General features: G+C 32.8%; 1 protein-coding gene across 1 annotated transcript in view; it reads right to left on the bottom strand.

The window, feature by feature from the left end:
* Nucleotides 1-15,051, bottom strand: part of LOC116229677 (connector enhancer of kinase suppressor of ras 2-like) — a 147,791-nt gene that overhangs the window by 39,652 nt on the left and 93,088 nt on the right. The window contains exons 14-16 of the mRNA XM_090150579.1: nt 14,660-14,672; nt 13,424-13,745; nt 2,001-2,035 (exon numbers count right to left, since the gene is read on the bottom strand). Coding sequence (XP_090006705.1) covers nt 2,001-2,035; nt 13,424-13,745; nt 14,660-14,672 — 370 coding nt within the window. The remainder of the gene's footprint in view (nt 1-2,000; nt 2,036-13,423; nt 13,746-14,659; nt 14,673-15,051) is intronic.

Genomic DNA, 15,051 nt, shown 5'->3' with positions numbered 1-15,051 from the left:
TAGCAAGATTTTCAAAACCCAAGGTCTCTGTAATTATGTCTCTTTGAGGAACCTGGTCTTTGAGCAATGTGGTCTTTTAAGCACATGATCTAGTGGGAGGTGTTTCTGCCTATAGCATGGGGGTTGGAACTAGATGATCTTAAAGGTCCCTTCCAACTTAAAGCGTTCTATGATTCTGTGTCATGGCTATGTTCTAGATGCACATCTAGAATCTACAGATACCAAAGCTTCCTATTACTTAGACTTGTTTTTCCTATATTAAAATTATAAAAATTAAAAAATGGCAAATAGACGTGTTTTGAAGAAGAACTGGAGAAGCAACTACAGGTTAGATGTATTATTGTTATGTATTATTACCACTTTCTCAGCCCTGAAACAGTTGTAATGTACAAATGTCTCCCTTTCCTTCTGCTCAAGCCTAAAAACCTTACTAGATCTGCTTTACATTCTACTCATCTTAAGAGTTTTGTAAGCAAGATTCTATAGTTGCATATTTTGCACACATCTGTTTTTGGCATTTGGCTAGCTTGTGGTTTTGACTAATGTTTTTTGCAACCATTTCCTTCAGTATGCTGTATATTATATTACCCGTAAGAAGCATAAGAAGCATCTTTTTGGTCCTTTTTTTTCTTTTTCTTTTTTTCTTTTTTAGACAAAATGATATGATCATATCACAGAACCAACACAAGCAACTGTACAGTCGAGGCTATTTCATTCAAATACGTGAAACTCTTTTCACTGCCCCACAAAACTTCAATATATGGGATAAAAATCATCTGACTGATCCCATCTATCATTCTGCCATATAAAAATATTTTTCAAATTTTTGAGAGATACGAAACAGTCACATTTTGGACCTGAAATTTAAAATCCATGGGAGAAGGATTGGAAAGCAAAAATCACTCTATAAGAGAAATTAATTTGTCTGGGCCCATAATAGATTTCCAAAAGTTTGTTAAACCAAATGTTCATGGAAAATATGGCAGAAGTCTAGTAGACATTTAAGTCCTGTCTACCAAGGATGCTCTGACACACTGAGCATGTGCAATCCTTTCTGAGCAATTAGGTATGCTGACAATTCTGAAATAATTGGCACCAGGTGACGTGCACAGTGAGAACAACTATCCTTGTTGTACCTCAGGATACTAGCTATAATGTTGTGAAATGTATAGCATTGAAGAAGACTGCCAGTTTTAAATACTTGGTGGAAGCACTGTAAAGGAATTAATTATTTTGTATTCAGTGCAGGGTTTTACTTCATTAACAAGTTTAGGTCATATACAGGATGAAAAGATTTAAAAAAAAAATAATAATTATCCATATGTACACACTGCAACAAACCTTATTTACAGCATTCCATGACAGTCATAATTTATTTCAAACTCTATCTTTTAATATGACATATTTGATGAAACTAAAGTATCTGGTACATCATCAAATAAAATGTGAAGGAAATGAAGACAGAAATCCCTGCAGTATTCATTAGAATTAGTTCATTAAACTCAAGTGTAAGAGAAACAGCAGTCCTCGTTCTTAGAATTTATCAAATTTAAGACAGTTATAAACAGTAACTTTTGTGCATACTGAATTATATGTTAATTAGAAAATTCTGCTTGCTCTTTTCAAAAATTATGTTAGACACACATTTGAGTTTTAATCCTCAGAGTCATTCTGAAAAAAAAAATTGAGTATTTTTTTTTAATACAGAGAAGCGATGTCTCATACTTCATATTGCCACCATTTTTTCCACCTCTTAATTTTTAATAATTTTGCACGCAAAGCATTTAAATAAAGAAAATCAACCTGTGTAATTTATCTTCATATTTGAAGGTAGCAGGTGAAAGAGTTATGATGTTTGCTAAGAGATATTAATGCTTTTCTCACTAAAACTGGAAAATTTATTCCTCAGCTTTGCAACTGAGTTTCTACAAGTTAATAAGTACATGTAATTCATGGATAAATTGTATCTATTTAAATACATAAATAACAGAAGAAATTACCTTTCAGTATCTCCACTGACTGTGTCCCCTGCTCTCTGTAGAAGAAAAACAAATAGCATTAAACAACACTAAAGAGATGCACTTCTTTGGTGTACTCAATGTCATGATAACCGCAGAGAAGACAACACAGAAGTAAATCACACAACTCCTTCTGTAACTCAAAGAGAAAAGAAATGGAAAAGATTAATTTCTATGTAGATGTTATTCCACAGTGAAGATCATGTTTGAAGGAACTTACTTGCAAATAACTTGACTGCAGTATGCCAGCAGCTGAAACTTCAGTAAAACAAGCAGCTAAAAATGTCTGCAGGTCAATGTTTGCAAAATCTTAAAATTTGAATGGGTGCTTCAGAATGTGTTAGATGTAAAGGAAGAGATTGCAGTATAGACTTTCAGAAGAAAACTGTAGAGAATTTTAATAACAATGAGAAACCTGTCATCAAATCTTTCTTTTAACACCATGCTTGCACAGCTTTGCATAACTTGATTTTCTAAACTGAAGTTATTTATCTGAAGTTTGGAATTGAACTCTTTTAGGAGCAAGTGATTCAGGATTAAAAATAAAATATTCAAAGTCTTTATTATTTTAAACCAAGCTTTCTGATGGAGTTTTCCCACAGCTAAAAAGCAGTTTCTCATCTTGAAATGCAGAAATTGCCACTTGAAAAATTTTTGACTTTAAATCCTTTCTGAATAACCAAATGGGAAACAGATTCTTTTTTTAGAAGTATAATGCCTGGGGTTTAACATCACTACTTTTGGTACACTGTAAAATATTTAATCTCATATGACCTCAGTAAACAGTTACAGAACTTAGCTGCATAGTTCACATAACTAAAGACAGGAAGTCTGCTGGTTCTATTTTAAAGTCTGCTGGTTCTGTATTTGACTCCATAGACTCTGAAAAAACAGAGTCTAACTCGCACAGATTTAAAATAAAGTTTTGAAATGTTCAGGGGACAAATATTAATTTTGCCACTTCCTTCCTTTACCCCAGATATCATCATATATCATATTTTACCATCACATTTCTACTATGATTACTGGGTGGTTTGCCACTGAAAACAGCCAGAAAACCTTAAGTTATTAAGTTATTCTGTTAATAAATTAGAGAGGGAATTATGATGTTGTAGTATTTTTAATCTCTCAGAAATCTTGTTTGTCTACATCTAATGAAATTAAACTAGTTACCTAACAGGATATCACAAAGACATTTTAACAGAGCAGGACCTTTAGTCTTTATCTAGAGTGCAACAGTCCCTATCTTAATTGTCATGGAATTCTAGTACCCATTTATGACGCCCCTCATGCTCTCTCTTATTCTGACACACTGTAGTTGTAGTTGTAAAAAATATTTTACAGTAGACTTTAAGTTTGCATACCTACAGGATATAGGGAAATGTTCTACTACAGCAGCTGACCTCTTTACTAAGTTAACCATGAATTATAAACAATATGGAAGATCATTTCAATAAGGTAGCTGATGAAGAGTACTGAAATGGCATCCTCACAGTTAAAAGGATGGAAATCTCCCACATACCTTATTAAGTCTAGGCAATGACAGGAGCTCTCTATTGAGTAATTGAGTACAGAAAGTGCTAAGAGGTTTTCTTGTTTAAACTGAGTGATATAAATGACTTAATCCTCCTTAGAGTATACCTGAAATCTAAAGTGTAAAGCACCTACAGAAATGAAAATAGTGTCTGGAAACATTCATCAGATTTTCTCAAATCAGACTGAGAGATAACAGCATACAGCTACAGCAGAATATGTGTTTGAAGAGCTTTGGAAAAATGCTGCATAATAACCGTCAGATTTCTGCTGCTGTTAATGCACTATTAAATATGAATGAACTGATCTGATGATCCCTGAAAATAGTGTGGACAGCCTAGTAAAATACATTGTGTGGCCAACCAAGTAAAAGAAATTTGACAGCAGTGCTACACACGCTACTTCTACCAAAATAAATTTTATTCATCATAAAAGACTTGTAGTTTTTCCTCTCATATCCTTCTGCCTTATAACGTTACTAATTTTAGCCACTAAAAATAGGAAAGAAATTTAGTCCATTTAATTGTTTCCCATTCTAATTCTTAATAGATAGAAGTCTTTCTTTTCTAAGGCTAGTCAGAATTAAAGCGTTTCCAGATCAGGATCTATTTACTTTCTCTGCGAATAGGATTCATCCCATACTACCTGACAAGGCCAACGTATTTTTCACTGTTCACACCACACTGGCTATCTTATTTTCATCTCCTATCTTGTGTTCATCTCTGGTCCAGCTCTGTAATCTTCCTTCCAAAATAATACACAAAGATCAGCTGTACCATGGGTGATCATTTTGGATCAGTGTTCAAGATTCCTTTTGACCAAACAGATTCAATTAGTGTAACTGCAAACAACTGTTTGCATTTTGTGAACTTGCATATATTAGACTGAAATAAAAACTAGAGTAAAGTATGTTTCTGTTAATAAAACATTTTTCTAGAAGTCTTGTTTTTTATGCCACTAATTTTCATAAATGCTGAACAATAAAATCTAATGAACTAAAGGATAGTCTGTCATAAGGAAATTTTACAATGGCTCTATGATAGCAGGAAAAGGAAAAGATGAGTAAAATCTGTAACTACTCATTGATTATGCAAATTTTTACTGATTAATAGCTCATTGCAATTTAGCAAAGAAAATAGCTGTATAGGCAGAAGGAGCAAACAGTTTATTTGAGTACATAAAGGATATTTCTCTTAAATATATTGCACAAATAGCAATTTAAATCTTATTTCTGACTGCCTAACTTTTTCTCAGTAATTTATTTATTTTTAAAAAATCTTTGCTCCCAACCAATTCATTAATGACACACTTACTATTGCCACTTTATTAGGGATTACTCCATATTTATATACTTACACATGTGGATGACATTTTATTTGACTAAATTTTTGTCCCCAAAAAGCTATCATTTGAATGCAATCTCACTGCTAACTTGAAATGTCAGCCTTATAAAAGGATTTCTGATAGCATATATGTAAAACCAACAAAACCCACAGATGTGTACATTGCTACAATTAATTTCCTTGTGTAATTCAATTGCACACACAGATATTTAGAATGACATATATGATAGACTTCTATCGGCAATTTCATCAGTGTTATGCATCTTTTTTGTGAGCAGTTGTTCTTAAATTCCTGTTATGTGGAAAACAAATTGCCTTAGCCTAGTTCTCAAATTAAACTTTATTTAATCTTACTAACATGTCACATTCATGAGTAGCAGACACGTGGGAGGCTCACGAAGGACAAGTCTCGCCATGCTGCCACATACTATAAAGCACAAACTGTGAAATTCAGGTCACTGGCACCTATTGGCCTTCTTTCAAGTCAGCTTTATATTCATGTAGCTCCAAGAATTTTCAGTGGATCTACTTCAGATTTGCATAAGCAGAAATGGAAGGAGAATAAGGTCTGTACCTGCAATAACTCAACAACTATTGGCCTGAAATTTCTATAAGTAATTGAAAAATAAGTGAAGAAATGACATAAAATCACAGGAAAAAAAGTCTGCAGAGATACTATAAAGGTGTTTAAAAGTCATTGTTTACATGTGGAGAAGACTAGAAAACTTGGTAGTGAGACTACAATATCTTGATATTGAAAGTTACTAATTGCAATGACCAAATAAAATATATTCCATCTAGTTACATCATATATTCAAAAGCAAAATAAAAGGTTTTCCTTTACCTTTATAATAAATATTGTTCCTCCGCTCTTCTATACTCAAATATTTATTGCTCTCCAAAATTACTTCTTCAGTTGCTTCCTCAACTCACATATTCATTATCCTAAGCATTTCTTTATAGAATGCTTGTTCAAAAATGAAACTGTAGCCGTGCTGCCAGGGGCTTTATTTATCTCTCTAGCTCAGTGAGCTGATGCTTAAGCTACTGAAGACGTAACGTTTGCAAAATTATTATGCTCTGCAAAAAATGAAAGCTGCCTTTGAGGTTTTTCTTCCACTCCTGTTGAGGGGTGAGATAATAGAGACAGGAAATAATCTTGTGCAAGACACACACGTGAAATTCAAAGAACTCAATTTTTAAGCTGAAAAAATTGTAATAGATGAAAAAGTAACTAAGCATAGAAAATATCCAGTCAGAAATTTTAATTATATTCTACATTATGGATATTATGCCAGTGTATAACAAGTAACAGACAGCAGCAAAATTTTTAAACATTTTAGGAAAAAAAAACATCTAAAAGAGAAGACACCCCAGATCAGAGATGAGATTTTAAAAGTGCTCTAGGAGAACATCTAAAAGAAGGCTGCCCTTTGGCTAATGATTTCTCATGTAATAAATTAAAAAAAAAAAAATCCACAAAAGGCCAAAGCACAGCAACAGATAGACTGTATTTGGTATTGACTGAAGTCTCTTTCTCCTCATCAATCCCCCCCTTTAAAGGAAATTTAAGGGAGGTTGAACCTGAACATCAAAAGTTGTAGACAACAAAGAAACAGAAAAGCCAAAATAAAAGCTCTACCTAATTTCTTCAAAAACTAAGCATAAATACAGCACTCTAAAGAAATAGAGGGGTTTTTATAGAATAACTGTTTACTAGCAATGCTGTATACTAGCAATCTAAATTTTACACAAGATGTACAGCAGCTAAAGAGACACACATTTGAAGTGCATGCTGAAGTTTAGAGAACAGAATTCTATTTCATTACAGAAAAATTACAAGACAGATAGAATTTTAGGCTAGTAGTATTGAAGTTGGTGTAAAAGATCACAGACATGAAAAATGTACTGCAGCTCCTTCAGGAAAGTCAATGTACAGAGCCCTAATACAGCTGGAAATCCAATCACATGAAATTATGCTGCTAGATATGGAATGTAGTTTTGAACTGTAAGTTCCTAATGTCAAGAAGCACAAATATTTTCCTGTTGAGGAATTAAAAAAATTTGATATGCAGACAAGTATTCAGCAGTGATTTTCCTGCACAAGATTTTATGGGAAAGGTAAAGGAAGTGGAAGAAGAAGAATGGTCCAGGTTTGAAAGATGTAATGAAGCTTGAAGAAGTTTCACAGGCCAGGGAAAGAGATTCAGTTCTTTTCCTCTCCTTTTCCTCAAGGAACAGGCTACCCAGGATCCTGCTCTGTGGAGGACTGATCTTTTTTTCTATCATGCCAACAATGCTGTCTCTTGACTCTCACCTGGAAACTGTCTAGGAAGGTGAAAAGGGAAAGGATGAGGGCCAGGGCTCCCAGTGTATATAGAGGAAGAATCAGAGGAGTGTCTTCAGTGTACTACAGCTGGCTTCCTGCATACTGATCTTTTGGTCATTAACAACAGAAGATGATATCTGTATCACAAGGAAGATGAGTTCACACATCTGCATTTTGTGCATTCTTCGGGATGAAGAATATTCCAGTTATGGTAGAAATAATATCAGTTTAATATTAATCAACATGTGCTGAATCAGATTAATCCAAATGGCTGTTAATTTATCCTTAAAGCACATCAACAAAATAATAAATATTTCTACAGGCTTCAAAAAATTAATAAAAATAAATTCATCAGCCTGAATAACATAATACAGTATATCTTATCTCTACTGTGACTTTCTGGAGATAGAGGACACTGGGTTGCTTCACAAATAGCAGCTTATTTATGAGAATACAGCAAGTTAAGAATGCTTCATTTGCAATCTTTTATTAACAGTAGTAGTTCATTTGAACATTGTAGAATAAAAGTCTGCACTAATACAGCAGAATTATTTATGAAAACATGCTGTATGCTTGTATAAAGATGCCTCGTATATTAGGATTTTTTACTGTATCTCAGACTTTGGATATCGCTAATAAAAAAGGAGAACTTTTCCTAATAATTTATTTCCCCCAGCAACATCAGACACTTTAAGATGAGGGGAGGGAACCAGAGCAAGCATCTCCTGTTTGTCTGGAGGGCAAGGCAGCAAAGAGTACATACAGAGAAAGTTTATCCCTTTATAAACTAAAGGTAAAAATGTTGAAAATGCCAAGCTACAGGAATGCCATCAAGGTTTGACAATGTGAAAAGCAGCAGACATGCAGTGTACAACAGGAGTGTAAATGGAAGGAGATACTGTAAATTGCCTTTTCTATTTTGAGTTATGTTTATAGATTATGAAGAGAGGTTAGTTTACAGAATTATGTTTGAAGAGAACTAAAAATAAATGTATTATTGGAGATTCATATTTTAAGGTGGTCCTTGCAGTATCAGCAAGATACTTGTCAGTTCAAGCTTCCATGTATACAGTTAAGATACAGAGATGCATTACAAATACATAGTAATCTTGTCACTCAATCACTAGAAATGGACAGAATCAGTCTGAAGCTACAGAACCTGAAAAAAACGCATACTAACTTCTCCGATCTTATAGATTCCTCCTCACAATCCTCCACACAGTGATTTCTCAGCATACCAAGAAAGTAGGGAAAGAGTGTTTTCCACCTTTCAGATGCTTAAAAAGAAAAGGTAGAAGTTACCTGTGAAAAAACTCTTTTTTTTTGACAGTTAACAGGCTTTTTTTTTTTTTTCTTCCAACAACAGAAAGGAAGAAATAAAATAGAAATAGATAGAAATAAATAAAAAATAAAATAGAAATAGAAATAGAAGAAATAAAAAACTTTTCCTACAAAATTGGCAATAAAAGACTCCTTCTTCAGTCATAAGGAGCTGAATACACATGATTCTCCCAGATTACTTTGATTATTGTATTTATCATAGTACTCAGACTACTTACCATCCAGAATAACATCTGGAACATCTGGCACATCCCAGCATGCATACATTACAGAAAAAAAAGAGAATCTGCATTGTTTCTGCATACATTTTAGTTCTCAGTATGTACCACTAAATTTTATGTCTTTTGTGGAGCTGCCTTCTGCAGTTCCAAGAACAGTCAGATAGCATTTACATTATTCAATGCTGAAAAAAGGCAGAAACTGCCAACTTTGTGTCATCAGCAGCAAGAAATTAAATAGCAAGTTTAGCAATCACTGTGAAATAATGACTAATCCTACGCTACTATAATCCTTCAAATTATCTTTAAAATGGTTCTACTGCTGTAATATTCCCAATGACTACCCCATTACAGCCATTATTTGGTTTACTAGGTAGAGAAAGCTGTATTGAAATAATATACCTTAAAATTTGTTAAAAAATTTAGTGTCTTTTACACTAAATTTTAATTCACAAAAAAAAAAAAAAAAAAATTTAACAGTTTGCAATCCAATTTCTTAATATATACTACAAAACAAAATTCTCAGCTACTTTGTGGACAATACAAAGAACGTCCATCATCAAATAATACGGATGAGCACTCATTACCTTACATTAGAATTTAGTATCCAAAGGATTGAATTTCAGAAGGAACTGCAAATCTGAAGCATTAAAACCATGAAGATGGACAATATGTCAATTTTCAGATTGAGTCTGGACTAACAACTCCATTATTTCTTTTAGACAAGAGCTGGTTCCCATAGTGTGAAATGGAACTGACCAGCAGTACAGTTTATTAGAGATTTTAAAAATCCTGAGCAGCAAACTTTCAAGACAGAAAATGTTCTTTATTCAAGACTTTTTGCCTTTTGGTTTATGATGAAAAAATATGGAATGAAAAATATATCTTGTAGTTTTGTTTTGTTTTTTACTGTGCCGGAGTCCTACTTGCTAAATTAATTTTGTTAAGAATGAAACCTGTTAATATAAAAAATATATATATTTAAATTTCATTTCTATTCTTATAAGTGCAGAGTGTATTGCAATGGTAGATTTCAGCAATGCTATTACGTATACAAAATTTTGTGATATTTACATACGCCTTATTACTTCTATTTAAACTGGTAAAAACGTCCCTACAGAAGAGGATTAGTAAAACCATGAAGTTACATTCTAAGTAGTAATATATCATTAATTATTACAGCATTGTTAATTGTAACTCACTTTACCTCAGTTTCTGTGACGTGCATCACAGAACTGCCTACCAACTAAGTTAGTAATAAATATATAGTGAAATGGGCAGTGTTTCCTATCAGTAATATTCTACTGCATCATGACTTTGTAGATCATCTTATATGCTGGGCAAACAGCCATTATTACACTACCTATATATCCATTTTACATAGTAATTCTGCATCCTCACTTCAACTTATGAAATCAGTCTGATTGTTTAATTTTAGGTTCCAAATCCACATTACTTCCAAAGCATTAAACTAATTCTGCAAATATGCAATTACTGATTTTGTAAAACTTCTTACATCTATGTCTGGTAATCTGAACTCTTTTTTTTTTTTTTTTTTCATTTAAATGTATGTATATTTGTGTAAGTACGCTTAAAAAATAAAGCAATGGCTAAATGATACTGTCTGTCTATCTTTGGATGCCCCATCTCCCTGGAGGGGAGGTGATGGAGCTCTTATCTTTCATTATTATCTCCATTTTCCAAAGCATTTGCCTGGATTAAAATTTTGATCTCCATCCTTAAATTCTGGATACATATTAAACATAGAGGAATTCATGGAAATTTGATTACAACAGTTCTGTAGTATTGACTTTCATAAGAAACAAACTGTTTCTGTCTTCTGCCTCCCAACATCCAAGAAGAAGCAAAAGACAAGAAATTAATTGCAAAGTTAAGATGATATCAGAGAAATGATTATTTAAAAACAACAACAACAAAAAAAAGGAATTAGCAACAGCCGTTTAACAGTAATTTGGTTAGGTAAGCTCTGAAATATCTCCTTTTAAATCTTACTAATTGTAAATTCTCAATTGAATAAAATCTCATCACCTAAATAAATAAATATACTGAAATACTGATAAATATATATATATATAAATGAAATGAGATTACCTACTTAAACCCTAATTTCTGATTCTAGATAGAAATATATTTTTCTTTTCCTGTCAAAATGCCATTAAATGTTCTTTGATACTTAAAATTTTCATTCTGAGTAGCTATTTCTCACAATTTTTTGCTTCACTTTTCAGAATTCTTTCAGTATTCAAAGTGGAAAGACTTTGTTCATAAAAATGATCCTATACTGGCAAGAACCCAGAAAACCCATGTCAGCAACTCTTGGATATTTGTCGACTCAGTTCCTCTTGTATATTTATAAGGCAGTTGACTGAGTGCTTGAGATATTTTGATTCCTTTGACTCTCTCCTGAAGAACCGCAAAGTTGTGATTCAAATGTTGTTTGAAACACTTAGACTGATAGAAGAACGTACACCACTGTGTCTGTGAATGACTCTTCCAGGTGTCTTCCTCTGCAGTTACCACACTCTGTAATAGACTTTATGTGACTGGTACTGAACATCTTCTGGGCCAACCACTGAATGTAATGTTATGTGCTCCCATGATAAAGCCTTCTTTTGTCTTCAGTTACCACCATTACATTCAAATGCTTTATAGCTGGCATGTTATGTTCTTAGATTATGTTTTCACACTTCTGTTATCCTGCAATATCATATTAATAATTTATTATCTCTGTTTAAAAATGATATTGTTCTTTTAATACAAAATAAAAGCCACAACATAAGAATTCTGCTCCTAGTCACCTTGATCTACAAACAGAAAGAAATGGTCAATAATAATTTATAACTATTATACTACTGCAGTTTTTAAAATGAAATCTTTCTATGATGTGCTTTTTTTTTTTTTTTTTTTTGGCAAAGTGATTGGCAAATTGCTGTTCAGAACACAACATTTATATGACTGTATTGGAAAAAGTGTGAATATGTGGTATGTTAGCCTTAAACAGGAATTGCTTAAACAGGAATTAAACAGCTTGCTTTGGTGATGATAAACGGTATGACAACAGGCCTGCCTCTGGGAACTTAACCAGCAACTAACATTATTTAAAACTCAGCCAGCAATTTAACCCACATAACCCATTTCCCTTTCTTCAGAAGTCAGGTGAGTCAAGAGATGATCCAAAAACTCATGAAAACCAGTTGGAACAGTGAAATTCTACAGAGAAACATTTGCAGACAGCAACATGCTGTTTTGTTTTATTTTTGCAGATTTGCACAATGATTTTCTCACTCCTAACAAACTAGATGATGACAGTTTTTTCCTCTGGATTTGAAATCCTTTTTCTTTGACTCTGTGATCCCAGTAATCTGTATAAGAGTTTACAGATGTAAGAAACAACTGTCAACAGACAGTCATATGTTTTGGTTTATAGACTACTTGACTTTCTCCAAAGTTGGGGAAACCCCATGTTTTTCAAAAATGCTAAATTTCATTGGCATAGGAAAAGAAGACTTACATTTTCCTCACAACAAAAGGAAAATATCTGATCAGAATATCAAATGCTGGCAACTTGCAGGAAACAGAGATGAATGGCAGGCTATGTTTGAATGTATCCCCTTAGGCAAAGCTTACTCACCTCTCAGGCTTGATGAAAATCAAATAATTTCCCAAGATTTTGCTTAGGGATTGAAACACCAGCAAAAGAGTACCAAGAAACTTGCTACAAGACCTATGATTTCTTCTACTTCTTCTAACAGGAAGTTCACCAGGATTAGAAAATAAATACACCCTAAGAAACTTCCACATTGATTGCAGGGAGGAAATCTGCTCTTTTAATAAAACTGCCTTGAATACATTAAGATTTGAGCCCCCAAACCTTTGAAGATACCACTCTGTGTCAAAAGAATGGAGTGGTCTGCTCCCAAATGGTAGGGACATGAAAAAGGCAAGATACAAAGTATGAACAATGAAAACTGATCTCTGAAAGGTTATTCCTTATTTCTAATCATCTAAAGCAACACCAAAATTCTGTACTAGCTGACAGTTGCAGGAACTTTTTCATTGTAGTTATGAGAATTGGCTGTTCATCTGGGAGACACAATTATTCCAAATTTATTGCTTCCATGCTAGTGACAATCCACAGTTTTCACTCCAAAATATTTTCTATATTATTATAATGAACAAATTCATATTTCTGGACTGTGGTATCACAATATAAATAAACAATAACTCCATTAAGCTTAAGTCTGTTTTTAGAAGACATATTGACTTGATTAGATATATGGTAACTTTAAGTAATCTATAATTGTTATCAGAATTTGAGATCCTTATGAATCATTAAAAAAAAAAAAAAAGTTCAAATGCATTATCTTACTTAAAGCATCTCATCTCATATCCAGTGGTGCTTGCCATGCATTTTTCCATCTGTCTAGACTATTCTTCTGTGAAAGCTATCTTGATATGAGCATTATGAAAATTCTTGGACCATAAAACACAATATTAAAATATAAAGTAAAAAAATATGCCTTTATATCTTATCAATCCTTAAAGGAAAATGTTTTAATGATTTTCCATGTAATCAATAAAATTAATACATAAAAATAGTATTTTTTGTTATGTACTTACGTGGTAAAGTGGAACTGTATTATTTTCTGCTAGTGCGAAATTCAAGATATCTTGCTGTCCTGGTTCAAGCCTAACGTTAACAGTAGATGTCAACATAGATGGACTAATAGGGTAGTTTGGACTGCTTGCACTTTTGCCTTTTTTTCTTGACCTACGACCTGTGTCCCTTTTGCTGTCTTTCTGTGTCAAAGGCTCTTCTTGGATAACCAATATCTTATCATCACTCAGGTACCGCAGAAGTGAATTCTCAGAGTCAGTGGTTGGATGGAAAAAAGTGAAAAGAAATACAAGTGAGACAAAACAGAGAATCTGGATTTCATTCCTACAATCATAAATGGTAAGGCAAGTTACCAGCTAAATACAAAACCTTGCTTTCCTTTACGACGAGTTTATTTTAATCTTACATAAGTTTACAATAAATATTGCACTATGATATTTCAAACACGCAGCTTGTTTCAACTGAATGTTATATGAGGTGTGTTTAAGCTCAAGGGAAATACAAAACAGCTGATTTTCCAGTTTTTACATTTACACAAAATATTGGCTGCCATGGAGAACAATCTTTATTAAATGTATAGTGTTCCACTAAGCTACAAAACAATACAATAAAATGAAATGCAAATGTTAATACTACAAAATGTAAATGTTAACACTTCACATTTTTTTTCCCATTAAAAAAACACAACAGTTAGAGATGAGACATGGAAAGGAACCTTTTAAAATCTCTGAGTCAATGTTATTTTTACAGAATTTTACATGCCATTTTGAATGAAAGTTTTGATTTAAAAACAGATTTTGGTTACAACAATTTGAACTGAATGGCATCTATGATTATCCAGCCTACATTTAAATATCTCCTGTACTGGACAATCTCCACAAACCTTTTGCAATGTCTCACTGCATTCACTACTGCGTTCTCAAATACACCCCAGTCATTTGGCCACAAAGCAGAACATAGCACCAATCTCATGGTAACATTAGATAGGTTGCACTTCTAATAATTTAAGATTTTCTTAAAAAAATGTTTTGTAAAATAAATCTCATATTTTTTTAGTCATTACTGAAAGGGACTATGCTTTTTATCTCCTGGATTTTTGCTCCTACAGATAATACTGTGTTTTCTTTAGTATGGTTCAAATTTAACCGGACTTTTTCAATGGACTGCTCATCATTTATGTTCAGCTGTCAGCCACAACAGTGACATCTTTACAGGCAACTTCTTTAATCCAAGCAAACTTTACAGAAGAATCTGCATTAAAAATAACTTTTAATCAGCAAAACACGTACCCAACTTAGTTTTTGAAGTTTCAAGTGTGGATTTCACAGTATACTTCCAAGGTTTCAAATCAAATCTGCTTTTTAAATCAAATTATTATTTGAACCATTCTAAGAGATGACAGGTAACTTATAAGATAAACAGGTATCATTAATTAGAAAATGTTAATATTTCAAGTTCGTTCTGAAATCAATTTTATGGATCTAAAGTTGAGGACTGAAACACAGGAATAATTACATTCTTTGTTAAAAAGTTTGATACAATACACTTGCAGTTGTATTTCTTAAAATTATTTTAATAGGAAATGTACTTTTTTTTGGTTATATTTCAGAATGAAAAGAATAATCAAAAT

The sequence above is a fragment of the Phasianus colchicus genome, chromosome 14, assembly GCF_987193195.1.
Source record: "Phasianus colchicus chromosome 14, bPhaCol1.hap1.1, whole genome shotgun sequence".
NCBI lineage: Eukaryota > Metazoa > Chordata > Aves > Galliformes > Phasianidae > Phasianus > Phasianus colchicus.
This window is presented reverse-complemented; position numbering and strand designations above follow the sequence as displayed.